The sequence below is a fragment of the Ammospiza caudacuta genome, chromosome 1 (assembly GCF_027887145.1).
Source record: "Ammospiza caudacuta isolate bAmmCau1 chromosome 1, bAmmCau1.pri, whole genome shotgun sequence".
NCBI classification, from domain to species: Eukaryota; Metazoa; Chordata; class Aves; order Passeriformes; family Passerellidae; genus Ammospiza; species Ammospiza caudacuta.
In genome coordinates, this window is record NC_080593.1 from 94,506,621 (window position 1) to 94,524,909 (window position 18,289).

At 40.5% G+C, this 18,289-nt stretch overlaps 1 protein-coding gene across 1 annotated transcript; it reads left to right on the forward strand.

Moving 5' to 3' along the window:
• The first annotated feature begins 1,855 nt into the window (after positions 1-1,855).
• LOC131567067 (interferon alpha-inducible protein 27-like protein 2B) lies at positions 1,856-5,964 on the forward strand. The gene is made up of 3 exons (XM_058818540.1): positions 1,856-2,075; positions 4,768-4,914; positions 5,797-5,964. Exons 1-3 carry the CDS (start codon positions 1,928-1,930, stop codon positions 5,823-5,825), a joined length of 324 nt encoding a protein of 107 aa, XP_058674523.1. The 5' UTR covers positions 1,856-1,927; the 3' UTR covers positions 5,826-5,964.
• The last annotated feature ends 12,325 nt before the right edge of the window (positions 5,965-18,289 follow it).

Here is an 18,289-nt window from a genome sequence, read left to right on the forward strand (position 1 = left end):
AGGACCGCTGGAAGCTGCAGGCTCAAGAACTGTGTTCTTGTTCCCAATCCCACTTCAACAGTGCCACTGTGTCTTTCTAAATTGGAGGCTGCCTGTGACACTGTGATGTCAATGCCACACGTTGCCAGGGCACAGCAAGGTGCTGTCCCACCAAGGGAGGTGAGCACAGCAGATCCAGAGATGATAAGGCAGATAGAACGTAGAGTCCAAATCATTGGGCAAGTTTGTAGGGTGAAGTCCAAGGCTTCCCTTGAATCCCTCCAGTGGCTTTCGTTTCCTTATTACACTGAGTTTCTTCATATCATTTTTATGAGACTTCTAGTAATTTCTTCTTTCCTTGCTTATGTCTCTGCCAATCTGAATTGCCTTGAGACACTTTTTTTTTTTTTTAATAAAACTTTCATTATATATAGTTTTAATTATTTTTAGTTAAACAACTTTGTGTGTGTCCATTATGATTTGTGGTTCAGGACTGAGTAAATTGTCACTTCATATAGAGTCTCTGCAGCTTGTAAAGCCTTCATTTTCCTTGGCTTTGTCAGACTTTACCATCATTTCCTAATGGGCTGTTTGCAATATTAAATAAATTATACTAACAAAACACTGAAAGATTTTACTATTTTTGAAGGAGGGTTCTGCAGCAATATGTACAAAGAAACTGACATTTTTGGTTTTATTGTGACTTTTAAGAAGACCAGTAGCATTCACTGTCTTACTCTTATGTGGAATTTTTAACTGCATTTAAGCTTCAACTTTAGATATTTTATAACATTAATTAATTAAAATGATACATGAGGAACCTGAGAAATTGTGGGTTAAAGATACACCATAATTACAGAAGACTTAATGCAAGCAGAGTAGAAAACAAAAATAACTGGCATTAGAATTAAGGAAACTAACATACATGAATTAAAGAAAAGTTGAATGAAAGAGAAGAGTTAAAAGATCACTGCTGCTTAGAGGTATGTGGGCCAGATATCCCACTGCTCAGATAAACAGCACATATAAGAGGAGAGGAACAGACTTCATAGCCTTTGTTCTATAACCCACCATGTACAAGATATAGATATCACACTATTGTGAAAACACTATAGTTTTGTTCTGTATATTCCCTCTTTGAGAACCATTCCTGTGGTTTGTGAGCTAATCAGATATTCTTCTTTACCTAAGGGAGATCCATGGATTTTTAATGAGCCTTATTTACACTCCTGGCTAAGAAAGGCTGTGATAAATGCATGTGTGCCATTTGCAAAGGCCTGTTCATTAAAGGCAGAGGCTCTGCTTTAGAGGGACTTGCATGAAGAAGAACAAAGCATCTGTGTCAATCTGCTCATATGACACAAGGTCCCCTCATGGTTCCTTCCATATAGAAATTAATTCCAACCACCCATTGTTAGCTAGGTTCTGATTTCCAGCTCTGTGTGAGCCAGTGTTTTCAGGGGTAGCTGTACCACAGCTGAACTCTGGGTGTGGTAACCAACCCACCTGAAGTCTCTGCATGCCACCACTTTACTGCCTTTTTGTCTCTTGTCTTTACTCAGAGTTGTAGGAATACTTAAAACAATGCAGTACCTTCTACAGATGCAATTCAGTGCAATAGGGTGCAATGCAAAAGAGTTAAGAAGCAGAGCTTTCAGCTGCTTCAGTTGCCAAGCAATGACTCCTGCACCAGTAATTTGTTTTAGTATCAGAAGAGGAAATTACTTGGTTTGCCTAAATTCCATCTTGGCAACAGCAACAAAAAGACCTATTGATAAAGTTCAGTTTTGTTTCCTGGCTGAGAATAAGTTTCAGTTTCTATTCTCCCTTACCATGGCAGCAGTTTCATTTCTTCTCTATCAGCTGGAGAGAGTATAAAAAGATGGGCTGAGCAGTCCCTGAGCAGTCCCTGAGTGCTTCCCTGGAATTCTCACCAGCAGCAAGCAGCATGTCTGACCAGAACGTCCGCAACGCTGGCTTCACTCCCTCTGGGATCACAGGAGGATCCCTTGCTTCATCACTGATGTCCCACGAAGCCAGAGCCTCTGGGGGAGGTGTGCCTTCTGGTGGCCCCACTTCTACTCTCCAGGAAATGGGTATGAGCAATTCTGTGTGTGACCCTGTGTGTGGTTTTGTGGTTTGGTGCATAGGATCAGGCAGCTGTTCCTCCTCGAAAAAAGCTTGCCAAATAATCTCTTCTCTCTCTACATTTCTGAATGGTACTGGAGAAAGAAGATTCCTCCATTTAACTGTGTGCTATGAGCAGGATGTTATTAAGGGTGTTTCCTGTGTGTGCACATACTATGCATGAATGAACATATACATATGTGATCTTAATGAGGTTTTGGACAGTGTTTATTTGAAGTTTGTGCTATCTCTCCATTCTGCCAGGAAAAATATGAAGAGTCATGATAGCAACAAGTAATGATGCACTTATGCAAGAACATGATTTGTGTAGCTACATTTCATATTAATTATCATATTTCCCTTACTCTTTACTCACATCCATACAGGGGGAACTCCTAAAACTCTGTAGAGGAGAGAAATCAGTTGCAGTCCAAGAGACAAATTCATGAAGGGAATGTATATACACCCCTGACATCCCCTATCAAAGTGCTAAAATAAGGCATAGCTGCCTTTCACATGACCTAACCCTGCAGGTGGCTGCTGTTCTGCTGCTGCCTGGGAGCAGTCCCTGCCCAGACAACTCTTGGCACTTGTTTAACCCCAGATCCCATGGGATTTGTGCACAAGGTATTCTCCCTGCCAGAGCTGCCTGTGTGACCTGATTCAGCAGGATCCTCTGAACAGGCGTGCCTCCACAGAACAGGGTGCCCCCTGCAATCCTGCTTTACTCAGCAGCTCAGTATTAGCTCTCTGACCTTGGATAGAGGCTTCCAAACCCCTTCTGTGCTCGGGGTCTCAGGCCCACATGTCCCATGTGTCAGAGGATTGCCAGCCAGCAGGCTGATTATAGGTGGGCATCTCTGGCATACTGGTCTACCACTGGTCTACTACTGCCAGAATCAGCAGGTACAAATCCGAAAGATGGAGCTGAATGTGACTTCTCCAGCCATAAAATGGGTGGTTGACCAGGTGAACTGGCCAGGGTCCAGATTCAGGGCATCTTTTAATAGCCAAAATTGTGTTAAGCTTGATTGAAAGGAAATAAGTTGGATTTTTTTTAAGATATGATTTACAATGCCAGTATTATTAATAGAGTGAGGCCCTCTAGGCAGTGAGTGACTAGGTGACATAAGGGTCATTCAGAGACATACTGCATCTGACTCCTGTGAGGCATTCTTTAATTTTCTCATTGTATGATTTGAGTATAGGTTGCTGAATACAGTGTTTATTGAATATTCACTAGGAAAGAGCTTAAGGAATAGTAGCAGCCAAGGGACAGAAGATGAAAGAAAGTCAGGAGAGGAGGGGGACAGAGTGAAAAGCAGACAGGAGAGCTGCTCTCAGGCACCACACTGGCTCAGCAGCAGAAATCCTGGTATGCAGGAGATGCCAGGTGCTCATTCTAGTGATAAGTTAGTCAGATGCACAAGCTCCTTCTGTTACAGACCAGGGTGGTACAGCACACTCATAACCAGTGGCAAACTCTTCAATGGAGATGCCCTATAGAGAGCATGAAGCTGTCAGTTCTAAGCTAAAACACTGAAGATTTTTATCTCTCTGTGTGCTGGGAATTTTTATAAGAAACAGAAGCAAAATAAGCATTTAACTATGCCTAGTTTTATTCTTGTAACCTCTGTGTTACTATGGTCTTTTAAGAAAAGCACCATTTTGGTGAAGTCTGCATGGCTCAAGGAAACCTTAGCCATGCCGACAGGAGATATTCCAAAAGAGCTTTTATCCATGTGGAAAATGCTAGCTCTGTAACATTGCCAAGACAGGTGTGAGCTTTGGCTCCCTGCAGCAGGAGAGCTTGCCACACATTCTTTGCCTGATTGAGAGCTAAAAGGGCCTGATTTCATTTCCGCAGGTGCTCACTGAAATCTCTCCAAACACATCTTCTTAACCTTTTCATTCAGACTGTAACCCTTCCTCCCCCCAGAACAAACATGCTCCAAGGAGCCACTGATTCTGCAGTGGGGCATGAGTATTGTTCAGTGTCACTTTACAGAAGATGCTATAACAAGCTCATCACCAAAATATTTGAGCATCCTCCAGGAATGCTTTAAGCATTATCACTAACATTTGTCATCACTGATGCTTTGCTCCTCTCCCAGGAGAAGAAGAGTTTGCAAAGGAATGTTTTGCTTGGGGCTTATTTAGACTGAGGTGAAGAAATACATATTAATTGGCCACTGGCTACCACAACTTGTGGTACTTGAATTTTACAGGTATCTATTACAGGTTTATGTGAGAGAAAGTGAAGTGAAAGGAACATGTTCATCACCTGGAATAGAAAGTGCAACAATTCCTAGTTTCTACAGAAGTTTGTTCCACAGTCCTCAGGCAGCTCCGGAGAAAAGTGCAATTTCAGCAGAGGCAAAGTGTGCTGAAACTATTCTGGAGATCCAGGTTTATGAAAAACAGTCTGTGTAAGAGCCATAGATTTTCTTTTTTTTTCTCCTCAACAGTATTGATACTATCCTTTCCCCAAGGTGGCAGCTAAAAAGCAGTGGACTGACAGAACAAGCCAAGTGATCAGCAGACACCTTGCATTTTGATACATTTGCTAGCCTTGAATTGTTTTAAAACACAGTAGTTTGTAATTGTCCTGTAAGATTCCTTCATTTTTTGCCAGTAACATGTCCTTTGTGACTGTCCTAGGTGCCAGGGGCACAACCCACTCATCAGGTTACACAAGCAGCGGGATCTCTGGTGGATCCAGGGCCTCTGACACAATGTCCAAGGAGGCCACAGCTCATGGAGGTGGAGTTCCCAGGGGAGGCACAACTTCCACTGTCCAGTCCATCTGTAAGTGAGAGCCCTCTTGATAAATTAACAAATGAGTTCTGAGCACTCAGCAATTCTTCAGTTCATTGACTGTACATTTACTAGATGAAGGGATGCAAGTAACAGGAGTGGCTGCTTTGTATTTGAAACAATATTTCTATGGTTTGTTTCTTTAAACTTGGTGGGAAGATGAAACTGGGGAATTAGTGAAAATAACTTTGCCACAAACTTGCAAAGGTATGAGTGGACAGCAGAGTCAAAAATCTGAAACACAGTGACAGAAAAAAAAGCCCAATGGACTTTTAGATTATGCTTTCATCAGCACCACAGTGGCAGTTCAATAGTTCTTTTTCAATTACAAATTTAGTATTAAACCAAGGGCTCCACACTTGAACATGCAAAGCAGATATAGTGGGAAAAAACAGTGAACCCTGAGAATGGAATCATCAAACTGACAGACAGGACTCATTAGTTTACTTCTTGGAGCATTTCAGAACAGCTTGGCTTTCTTTCCTTTAAAGGAAATGCATTGGGTCAAAACCACAGGAATCTGCCTGCACTTACCGGCTCAAAGCAGAGAACAACAGAATTCTCCCTCATCACTCTGCCAGGTTAATGCTACCCAGACCAGATAAAACAAACCAAGTTATGAGAGAGCCTAGTCTATGCCTGACTGCAGCAGTAACAATGCTAACTGTGTTACTAGGATCCAGTGGAATTAGGAAGAGCCTTGGAGGCAGGATTGAAGTTCTTAATTTCAAAAAGTGTGTTCCAAATAGTAACAGAGACCTTTGATTTCTGACCTGGGATGGTTTGTAGCCAATGCTTTTATAGTCTGTATATTTTCCTGTACTGCAACTTTGCTTTTTATTGTCCTCACAATTTCTCTGCATTTCTCCTTAGCCATGGGTGGAAAAGGAGGCAGACGCTGAATAGAAGAAAAACATCCGTCCAAACCTGCAAGCAGTCCATCCTTCACCATCAGCTTTGACAATTTCTCCCCTTCTATGATCTCTCTGTTATGAAAGTCAAAGCCTTCCACGTGCACAAATAAAGTTTCTGTTAAAATGATGGATTCTTGCATTAAATTAATGGGGACAGAGATGAGGTGCAGTTCTTTCCTTGATTAAATATTCTCTGAAGTACAGACAAACACAAGCCAATGGAAGTTAGGGTACTTGGACTGTCCAGCTGCCTTAGGAAAATCCTGGGTTTAGCAACACTAGGCTCTTCAATTGCAAGTAGCTTGCTATGTTTATTTTACAAAAAGTAATTACAGTGTAAAAGCCATCCTGTTGTGAGAGAGAAATATAGAAATATTCAGTAAGGGGCAGTTCCTTCTAGATGTACTTCTAATAGGCTATCAAATTAAATTCTACTTAACAAAAGAGACACATAAGCAAACAAAAACAGGTTCCAGGACTGATTTTTGTATACCTCTAGAGTTTTTAAGATCCTTTTCACAATAATTTCTAGTCTCAGTTTGCTTACAGCAAGGCATCAGCATTGTCCCAATCAGACTGAAACTGCCCCTGCAAATTTATGATAGGTGTGAACAGGTGAGGAAGAGAGACCATTTTCTGATGCTGGTCTCACTGTTGGGACTTTTTGCTGTTCCTCACACCTGACTCCTTTTCTTCATCTATGCTTGTACAATGACATGTCACCAAATACATGTAACATTCTGCAAATTCCCATGTACAAATGACCCCACACTTTCATCTTCCTTCTGTCTTTCTGGCTCCTCATCCTCCCTACTCTATCACCTCCCTCCCTCTGTATTTCAAACAAAACCACACAGCACAGCTTCTTCTTCCCTTCTTCTCCGCTCCAAGACGGAGGGAGAGAATGTCACAACTTCAGGTCAAAAGTTCAGAGGTGCTGGATTTGGGGACCTGCAGTCAGTGATCTTGTCCAATGACTCCTGTCACTCTGCTTGAGCATTCCCATCTCAGCTGCATTTCTCCACAGCTGGGAAATGTGTTTGCTCCCATGCACCTTATGCTGTCAGATATGGTGACAGCTTCTCCCTGCTGCCTGGAGGGAGTCCATATCCAATGCACATGAGAAGTCAGCGTTTGCCTCCGCCAATGTTGAAGCAAAGTTGAATTATATGTCAAGTGGTGAAATGCTAGCATGGAGGAGAGACTAATGAAGAGGGGAAGAAATGTATCTTCACTTGCTGGGCTGCCCAAAGCATTAACAAGCAACTGAAAAACAACGGCTTCTTTCACAGGCTAGACCTGATGTCCTAACCAGTAGCTATCTTGGGCAAATGTTTAAATGTAACCAGGACTTGAATTAATAAAATTATAGAAAGATTAAATTTCAAAGAGACCTCAGTGTGAGGAGAATGAGGGCAGTTCTCTAATCAAACTTTTGTTAAAGAAGGGTTAAGCTTAATGTTAGACTTGTTTACTTAGGACTTTGTCCATCAGAGTTTGAAAACCTTCCAGGAGGATCCATCCTACACTTTCTTTCCTCGGTCTAATGCAGCAGCCTGGGACTACTGAAATACAGCTGTGATCTACCAACAGATATTTTCCCCCTCTATGCCTTTAGCACTGGCATGATTAGAAGCCAGAAGGTCTACCCTGGGTTTTTCCCATTCAGAAGTTTTTCTCCATGTGCAAATGCCAAGTTATGGTCCCAGAGAAAAGCAAGGGCCTTGATCCCCACAAGCTGACATTCAAACAACTGCTTAGCACTGATGGTGATGATGATGATAAATGAGTCATAAGAATGAAACCAGTGTAAGAATGACAAGAAATAGTAGAAAAAGTCAAGTACATACATAACTCATCAGACAAACTGAAGCTGTATTGTCCAAGAAACAATGTCAGACCATTTCATGGCAATTAAAGACCTTGTTTCTTATTCAAAGGGGTGAGATTTAAAAATGGGTTTCAACTTTAATGTTTTCATTTGTTGACCTCAGGTATTTTTGTATTGTTAAAAAATGACTCACAATAATGAGAGCTGACAAAGGTACTTATGCCTAGAAGAAGGAAACCAAAGCAAGGATGCTTAATCACTTATCATTTCACTTTTCAGCTTTTACGTAGTTCTAGTGATAAAAGTTTGAATTATTTTGCCATCTTTAGATCTTGTGTTGAGAACTAGCCTAGATAGCTTTGACAAAGCAGGGAGAATTCTCAGCTGCATTCAAAATCCCTTCACTGAGTCAGCTCTAATAGGTCAGCAGAAGAACAAAGGTACAAGCATCTCCCTGGAAGCCTTTCTCGCAGACTGCTTCAGCTAATTCCTCTGTGCAGAACTACAAATTAACTATTTACATATTTAACAGAATATAATTGGAAAGGTCAAAAAACAACAAATATTGCAATTTGAATCCTTCATGTCTCTCAATCAATCTTTGCACAACAAATAGACAGAAAGAGAGAGAAAGGAAAAGAGGCAGCAGCGTGTGATTAACAGAGCAATAGCACTGGAGCGAGGCACTGCAGAGAGCACATAGCTCTCTGCACAGAAATCAATTTCTCCCATGGGATGAGATCAATAGTTGTCTGACAGGACACTATGCAGGCAATTTAATAGCATTTTATCTAAATGAATCTATTCCTCCCCCCAACTGGCCTCACAGTTCATAAGAAGTCTCTCTTAGTAAAACAGATTTATTTATTTTTTATAATACAACAGGAAAGTATTTATCATTCTGAAGACACTGCCATTGTTTATTAAAAATCATTTATCCCTGTTAGCTCCTTGTTACCTACCACTCTTTCTCAACATCTTTATTCTAATTAGCTAAGTCATGGACACAGCCCATAAAAATTACTTTCAGTTACTCTGGAAAAATTTTTCTTATCCCAAAACATTCTAAACTAAATAGCAGCTTTTCAGGAAAAATAAGCCCACATAGCACGCAAACTCAGTTAACTCAAAGAAGTATTGGTATCTGAAATGACATATTTATGCAACAAAAAAGTTTATTTATTGAGGAATTATTTATATACAGAAATTGATTGTCGAGTGGATCTATTTTAATAGTACTTAATAAAAAATAAATAATAAAGTCAATCTGATCTTATTAGTGGATATCTGTGTGAAGTAAATGATAATGAATGAGAAACCCTAATAAGCATAATTCCAAGGATGGATCTTTGTCACTCTGGGAGTTTGGTATTGTGCCCCAAAGGCTCTTGTAAATCCAGCTGCAGTTCTTGCTCATCATTTAGAAGATTAGGGGCTGATAAGCGACAGTCAAGCCTTATTAGAACAGGCTAAGGCAACGGGAAGCATTAATTGGGTAATTTAATGCACAAGGAGACATTAAATGCCTGTATTGTGGTTCAGATACTGTTTCCTCTATTGATTTCTTCACGTCTTGTTCTATGAAATTCTCACAAATATTGTTGGAGAGGGTGTAAGACAAAGCCTAAGTTTAAAAATATCAAAATACTTTTGTTATTTCCTGAGGCTTCCCTTTACTCCTTGTGTTAATGAGGGACCAATCAGTAGCTCCTGCTCTTGCAAGCAGAAGGAAGAAGACTAGTCCCTTGTCCAAGGATTCTTCCAACAAAGGAGGGGAGAGATCCATGGTCTAGTAGCTCTCTGCAATGAAATGCTCTCTCATCATCTTGTTCTGGTTTTCCTCACAGTGTGTGCATAGAGCAGGAGCCCTGCAAACCTGGCAGGGAGCTCAGACACTCTTTTCCCATAGAAAGCTGGGAGCACTTAAAATCTTCTTCTCTTGCACTGTTTGGGAGGAGATATAGAAATAGTTGCTGGACTGATCTTCCTCTGGAATTAAGGAAGATGAGAGGAAGGTCCTGACACAGCTGTTTCTTCTTTGTCTAATGCCAGAATGAATCCACTTATGTGGCTGGATTTGCTCTGTTGCCTCAGTGGTGGATATCGGTGGCTGGAACACTAAAATCTCTCAGTTACATACTAGGTCCTGATTTGGGTCCCATTTTAAGACTTCCTTCCTAAGGCACCTTTCCCACAGCTGAACAGCAATGAAAAGAGGTGATCTGACAGTGTAAAAAATTCAGCATGGAAAGGGGACAGCCTTTCCTTTACCTCACTGACCTAGGCACTCTTTGTTTCTCATTTTCTAGTACTGCAGCTTGGGTGATCAAGGGTGATAATTCATGGACACTTTGTTTTAATAATTTACTTTTGCACAATTTAAATATTAAAATGCATTTTGAAGACATGCAAGTCTCATTAATTTCAAATAAACATTGTACATTATGCTCTGTTTAACAGCATTCAATCCCACTCTTTGTAGCCATGGCCTCTCCCTTCCACCCAGCAGCCTGGCACTGTTCCTGCTGCCAGCAAGTTTCCCCATGTCCATGGCATGGCCTGAGAGGCCACAGTGATTTTATTTACTATCCCTAAAGTCATGGAAGCCTGGGTAGAAGAGGCAGGGTCCACGTACAGCCCAACACATTCCCTCCAGCACTGCAATAACTGGTGCTCTAGTTGCATCTCCTCAAGGGCTGACCCAAACACAGTGATCCAAGACTGACCACAGGACCAGAAACCAGGAATAAGCCAAACACATTCCCTTCAAACCAGCGACTGGGTGTCCAGTGGCTGGGTTACACAGGTCAGTCCCTCTCCTCTTCAGGGGAGGAAGACTCCCCAACTCTTTCTGTGGGCCCCCATTTCACTGAAGTTCTGGGTGTTGTAACTGTTGTGAAAAGCAATGAAATCATGTTGGCTGCCCACAATGGTCTATTTCCTGAGAACCCCCCATATTAAAGAGACACAGCTAATAATTCCCTTTTAATACACAATAATTTTTAAAAATCATCATTATTATTATAGTAATTAACATTAAATCATTCCCCATCCTTCTCTGTATCTCTTTGGGGTAATAGCAAGCATTAAAATATAACCTGGTTTTGTGCTTATCTAATATAAGTAATATTTTATGCAAGCTATTTTCTTTTTACCCATTGTTCAGTGAGTGTTGTTTGTGGTGTTTTTTAAGGAATACCTGCATGTGAAAATAAATAAACACATACATTTTCCTCAATGTAATAAAATTTCATAGAAAATACTGTTGGTAAAGAAATTACATATGCCACAAAAACAGTTCTTAAAATTCAGATGTTGCTTTTTGCAGTCTTTTGCTATTGGAATTTCCACCCAGCCAAGATTTTTACTGGCCAGTTTTCAGCTACCTCTGCAATTTATGTTATACATAAACAGCTCTGATTTTAATTGCTATCAACTTCTTATACTTGATAGATGGTCTTAAACATTTTTTGCCTCCAGAGACTGCTTACTTTGCCAAGTATTGACACACTTTCAAGATTTATACTTCTCTGAGGAACAAAGTTTACAATAAAATGTAATGTATTCCGTGGCTGTGAATGGTAATGTTGCTAAACAGTCCAAAGATATTTCACAACTGATAGTTATTTTCCTCTCACATCCAGCACTGCCCTCCTTTAGTACTACTATAGATTAAGGCTTTTAAAGAAAAATCAGACCCCTAATTTGCCTAATTTAGTGTTTCACAGATCCAATATGACTTAATTTATGTTTCTTTCCACTAGAGCCATTATTGGACTAATGATTACACTTTCATTTTTCCCAATAATTATTTTAAGAGGCTAACTCTTGTGGAAGGGATTAATTCCCTTCTGGGATTGGAATAACCCCTTTCAGAGCTCAAATATCATCCTGCAGCCAGAAAAGGGAGCAGTTTCAGGACTGTAGACAACAATGTCAAACATACAAGTAGTTACTAACTACTGGACAGAAAAAACTCAGTAGATGATTGAAGTCACATCTAGATTAAAATATTTGGATTGGATCCAGTTTCCTGGTTGTAATCATGGGTCGCAATGCCCAGAGAAACCCTAGAGGGCAAAGAAGGTTCTCAGAAATAATACATCAGTTTGTACCATCTCCATGAAACTGCTGTGGCATTGCTGCAGAAGTAGCATCATCAGGCTCTAGCAGGAGCTCTTGTAAAATCAGCTGAAAAGATCTTCAGCACTGAAACAATTCACGGATGTTACTTTAGTGACAAAGAGCACCTCTCAGCTTTCTAAGAGTACACTAACAAAGGAGAAGATTTCATTTTCTTGCCTTATTTCTTTCCCTGCCATTTAATCTCTTTAATGCAGTTTTTAATATTAATCAGTTTTGTAAATAGGTGGCACAGCTCCTTTGCACAGGCAAAAGAAAGACATCTCTGAGCAGCAAAAAGGTGAGCAAATATCCCAGCCATAAAAGGAAATGCCCTCCAGGCTTTGCACCACCCACCTTCCTCACCGACCAGGGAATGGAAAGGAGGCAGTCCAAGAGGGTCTGCGATTTCCCTCGGATAAGTGATCATAGCCTGTACCAGATGAATCTGTTGTGAAGTTTAGAATTTAAACATCCCAGGTGATACCATTATTCCACATTACTTGGCTTCTGTGCTCAAGATGAAGGAGACATTCCCCACATTTTTAGTAAGAAATACTAAAAATTCTAGGAATAGTTTATTTTGCCAAAGTGACAATTTCTATAATTTCAAATTTTCTTGCCCTGGTTCTCCCCCTCCTACCCATTTTACAGGGATTTTTCTACAGCAAAGAATAGCTTAAACTGCAGACAGAATAAAAACTGAGGAAGGCTTAAGAGTAGAATTTTATAGAGACGGAAACAAGCAGTTGCTTAAGTCTGTTAATAACCAGATATAGCAACGATGAATGATAATGATCAAAAACCAGAAGAGACCAAAAAGGAAAATATTTTTTAAGATTTCAACCATGCAGGATAAAGAAATAGAAACAGAGATCAAATTTAGTATATGATTCAAAAAGCATGTAAGTGCTAACTCATGCGCTTACAATCTCACTTAAGCATTTATACACAAATGCTTAAGAAGTTCTTCATGTTCTGTCAGCAAGAAATTCATTTGTACTTTGCCACAGTAGTCTGTGTTGCAAAGACTTTTTTGCAAAAGCATTAGTGAATTTTCAGCAAAAATTTTATTAGTCAATAAATTAACTCTAGAAACCTGTTTCAAGATATCTAACCAATAATTCTTCTGTAGTGCATTTTATTTACATTTTTTAGTGCTAGGATATAAATCTGAGGGTAATTCTGCACCAGTCCAATAGAGCACTCATGAAAGACAGTGGGTGAGATAATTCAGTTCTGATTATTCATGTTTATTTTATCTTTAGCATAAATAGATTATGAAAATAATGTTTTCCATGGCTGGTGCTTTTTTTGGTGAATTTTAAATTATATGTGGAATATTCTTAAGCAGAAAGATATTAAAAATATGAATGTATTGTTATTTTTACTCCTCTTGGCTGCTGTGCTTAAAAATAGTACATACACAAAGAGGTTAATTGCATGAGATTTTCAGATAATACATTTTTAAACTACTGACTTGGAAACTGTGAGATTAATAGCACTGAGAACATCTAAAGGTAATAGGATTACAATTTAATATTAACTAAGTGTTTCTTGAGGGTCTGCTGTAGCGGTGCCTCATCTCTGGGATCCACTAGAGTAATTAGTCTGTAGTGGCATACAGTGGTGATGCTTGATAACTGCAGCTTTTCCTGCCACAGTTAGGATTTTCCATTCACTGGCAAATAGTTTTTATTTGCAATATCTTCATAAACAGGCACACAGCAAGCTTGCAAATGCTTTTGCCCTAAGATGTCACTGATTAGGGAGAGACCAGTTCTCAAAAAATGACACCTGAAGCACCAGTGATGGCTGACCAGGGCAGTGAAGTGAGGGGTTTGGAGGCTTTCCTCCTGTTGCTGGAGGAGCAAGTTTTATATGTAAACAAAGCAGTCAATGCTGGGCAAGCTGCTTAATGCTGAGGAAGGTGTTGTTCACATCAAGATCAGAAATCTGATGCTGGAGTAAGGCTGAAGTTACAGCTAGGTCAGCTGAGGACCTGAATGGAAGGATGGCAAAAAGACACTTTTTACCTGGTATTGCTGCCCCTGCTCTCCCAACAGGAAGATGCATTGTTATTACAGGGATGCCCAAGTCAGAAAACAGAAAGAATGCATAGTGAACTAATGTTTGATATTTACACGGTCAGAGGGTTAAACAAGAAATGCTCAGAAGCAAAAGGTTATCTTATACTAAGTACTAATCCTTAGGAGCTCCATTCAACAAAGCCCTTCAAGACAGCCAGGCCCTGCCAAGCCCTGAAGTGCAGTGAGCTCACCCTCCAGGTCACACAGAGGCACCTCGGCCCACACTTGGAGGGACACGTGCATCTCCCTGCTTGTGTGCAGTGAGCCACATCTAGGAGAGCTTGGTATACTTGGCAGCAAAATGAAAACATTTCAGTTAGTAAAATAGGCTAGCAAAAAAACCCCAAAAACTCAAACCCATAATCATTTATGGGGGAATATTTTACTGATCTCAATTTGCAGGATGTCCTCACAAAACATAAAACTTGAGAATTTTATGCACCTCAAGAGCTGCCTCCTGCAGAATGTTAGTAGGGTTTAAATGCTGCTACTCGTGCATTTTGGAATCTGTTTCAGGTAATGAATAACTTCTGACTTTGATAACAAGGATTCATTCTCCTAGAACATTCAGCTCTACAGAGGAGGTCATGTGCTGCTGCCTCCACATAAAAGTAGTGTTATGCTCAGTATCAATCCCTCCCATACTTTCCTTCAGTTCAACTGTTTAGATTTCCAGCTATTTTTACCAGTAATTTTTAATCCTCTGTTTGCTAGGAAATGTCTTTATACCTGTAGAAAAACTGCTAACAATGGAAAAAAGATAATGAAATACAAATACTGAAAACCAATAACAAACCCATCAATGTCATACAGAGAAGAGAAACAAAAAAAGCTCTAGTCACAATTTCTTTCAATTTCAAGACCTCTGAAGCTTGATGGATCCCATTAGGTTAGCAGATATGAGCCTCCTTTGCATCACAATAGTCCTGTGAGGCACAAAGTTTTATTTTGGAGTACCTGAGTGCATGAGGAACCTGAAGAAACTCCACAGACCTTCAGCAGAGGAGGGACCTGGGATTTATCTGGTGGCACTGACACAGAAGTTTTTTCACAGAGGCTCAAAATTTAAAGTCATTTAAGTCACATTCAAGTGAGTTAACATGTCACCAAGATATTTTAAGCTGCTCACATGTCAAGAGCCACCGACCATCCCCACTGCTCGACCCTGTGCTCCCTCCCTGGTGTATCCCAGGGTCTGTAGGTGATCACTGCCAAAATCAGCTCTATCTGTGCTGCACTCATACACAGGCTTCCCTTGTTCAGAGTCCTTTGTTAGAAACTCAGTCCCACAGCATCAGAGACACCCAGAGGAAATGGAAAACAAATTGCCCAATATGAGTGAAACATTCAGTGAAAATGTGTGACCATCTGCCAAGAAACACCAGTAGAGGTGAGAAGGAAGGTAGGATGTGTACTTATGAGTGAAAAAGCAATGGCACTGGACCTTTGGACTGAAGGGAAAAGAACTCCTCACCAAGGGGCAGTCAATAAGCATCTCCTTCTGAGAAAGCACAGCACCTGAGCACAGAGTTCTCCTTGTCACCATGTCTTAAACACAATGGGTCATAAGAGATGCTGGCCAGACAGGACTTCCAAAGGCCATGTCCCACTCAAGGTGGAAGTTGAACATATCAGCTTTGCCCAGCCAAGTCTTGAAAACTTCAAGGGACATAGAGACCTCGAAATATTTTCATGTCATGGCCACTGATTATGACAGAATTTAGAAATTTAGATGCATACAAAATCTGTGTTTGAAACAATAAGACTAAACTGTTTTTCCACCACTGGTAAAAATAGTCACTGTTTTTTGAAGCTGTGATAAGTAAATAAGGGTAAATCTGTATTACAGGTATCTTGTAGAGGCCAGCCAGCTCCTTCTGCCCTATGCCAGAATCTTCTGCAGGTGCACTCATGCATCTTTCTTACCCCTTGAAAGCAGCAGCAGAGTAGTGACAGGGCAGCATCCATTACAGGACTAGAACATGTACCTGCCGTGTACAAAGAATTGTTTAATGGATCCCTTCTCATGATATTTGCAAAAGCAGGCAGGCAGGCATTCTCTTCATGTGGAGGGAGAGCAGCACAGCCCACCCAGGAGTTGTTTTTGACCACTGCTAGTGGTGGCTGCCTGCAGTGAGATAGCTAACGAAAGTATTAAACATTGATACATTTCAGTGTGCCAATTGACTGTGCATTTTAAATAGACTCTGGTGTTCTCTCCTAGTGGAAAGATTTATTTTACTTTAAGAATATATAGGGCTGTGCTTTCAGTACTTTTTCTTTGTTTAACAAGCAGATCTCTTGCTGAAAACCCAGTAGACCACAAAACCAGTCAGGGGCTTTTATCCAGGATGTCTGACCCATCGCCTGACAATAATTAGTTCAGGTTAATTACAGCAAATCTGTAGATTTGCAGCCTGAAATCATCTCATCCCCTAAGCTGAACCCTCCAGAGGTTTCTTTTATGAGCTCTGCATCCTAAGGGTGGACTTAAAGTAATGAATTTGTCTCTAATAAGATTCATAGGTTTGTTCCCTAAGCAATGGTGTCAATTATAGAATCTAACTCTGATGGCTTATTTTGCTGAAAATAGAGATATTGAGAGTTTTTAATGAAGCATACAGGATTGTTAACGCTTTTGTTTAACTCTTTGCATTGTTGGAAAGCATAAAAATACAATTATGCAAAATATCATACCACTTTCCAAGTATTTCTGTGTGTGCCAATAGCTAATTTCCTTCTGCTCTATAATGGAAAAGGTTAATGTAATGACTCTGAGATTTCATTTGGAGATGTTCCAGAAGAGTGTCTGAGTATTTGCTGCACTTAATGGCAGGAAGTAATAAGTGAGGTTATGTATTGGTGAAAAATATTTCATGCACCGAGAAGATTAATACTGGAGAGAGGCACATGGGGCACAAGCCTGAGGCTTCCTCCTCAATCCTGGCACAATATAATATGTCCATACTTGATACGTGCCCTTCTGTAGTTAGCTCTTAATCATTAACAAAGCAGACAGTGAATCTCTGGGGGACGCGGTATCGGGAGAAGAGAGGGAACCAGATGTAGGATTCTCCGCTCTCCTGCAGATGAGTGGCAGACACCTCCACCTGGGAATGCCACACCAGATGGTGCTGGTACCAGCAAGGTGTCTGCATGGCAAGATAATGCCATGAGAACCTTAAAGGGTTTGACTCTACCCTGATTATCCCAATATCTACACTAATTTTTGGGCATAGTTATTGCGCTTAGGAAGATGAACCACAATGCCACAGCTTCATTTCAGCATTTTATTTCACATGAGACTGCTTACTTATGAAAAATTTAGTATCATTGCATATGAAAGATTTAGCCCTTTATTTCAAACTTTTAAAATTTACTTTTAATTGAGATCCTGTTCCTGCTTTCTGAGTCAGTGCAAGTCACAAAATTAAGGTTTCAAGCTCACAAGAAAGAGCTCGAGTCATTGATTTTACTAATTCTAATAGGAAATTATTATTTTGCTTTTAATAGTGACTTTTTAAAAGGACATCTAGTGATAAGACATGGGGGAATGGCTTTAAATGAAAAGAGGGTGGATTTAGATTAGACATTAGGGTGGTGAAATACTGGAACAGATTGCTCAGAGAAGTTGTGGATGCCCCATCCCTGGAAATGTTCAGGTCCAGGCTGGGTGGAGCTTCAAGCAACCTGGTCTAGTTGAATATGACCCTGCCCACAGCAGGGGGATTGGAACAAGATATCCCTAAGGTCCCTTCCAACCCAACCCATTCTGTGATTCTATTCCATGATTCTACAAAAGAAGAGACAATGTTCAAGGACCCTCTACACCACTGAAAGGCATTTTTGAGGATGGAACTGGAAGGGGTTAAACATGGCAATAGTCATCACTGGGAGGGTGGATCTGTCTAAGGCAGTAACTGTTCACCTACAACAACTCCTAATAAAAGCACAATTTATTTCACCAAGGCGAATTGCTGGAAAATTAAAGCGAAGCTGCCCCTGCTGGCAGACTGCCACAAGAGCTTGTTCTTCTTCCTGGCTGGGGGTAACACCAGGAGGCCAATGCAAGCTACTTTTTCAGGAAGGCTTTTAGATCTGCTGTGGTTTCTCTGCACTTTCAGCTGAGCTGGTTGAACATAGAGGCTGTTGGGTCAGACTGGACTGTCTGACACAGGGAGCGAGGACTGAGGACTGTGTACCTCCTCACCTTCCCCATGTCCAGGAGTCCACTCAATTCTCACATTTCACTGACTGCTATGCATAATCTTTCACTGATCTCCTCTCTGAAGGCTGCTTATCTAATGAAGTCTGTTTCAGTGCCCATTTGAAGCAATAAAGGTACCCATTAGGAAAGATATTTAGAAAAGAAGCGCACTGGAGGTAGAAGATTAGAAAGAAAACTTTCT

Bases quoted from the DNA above. Each gene is read 5' to 3' on its own strand.
- LOC131567067 (XM_058818540.1), top strand. From the start codon at position 1,928: ATGTCTGACCAGAACGTCCGCAACGCTGGCTTCACTCCCTCTGGGATC. The intron at 2,076-4,767 runs GTATGAGCAATT...TGACTGTCCTAG, and splicing joins TTCTACTCTCCAGGAAATGG to GTGCCAGGGGCACAACCCAC. The intron at 4,915-5,796 runs GTAAGTGAGAGC...ATTTCTCCTTAG, and splicing joins TTCCACTGTCCAGTCCATCT to CCATGGGTGGAAAAGGAGGC.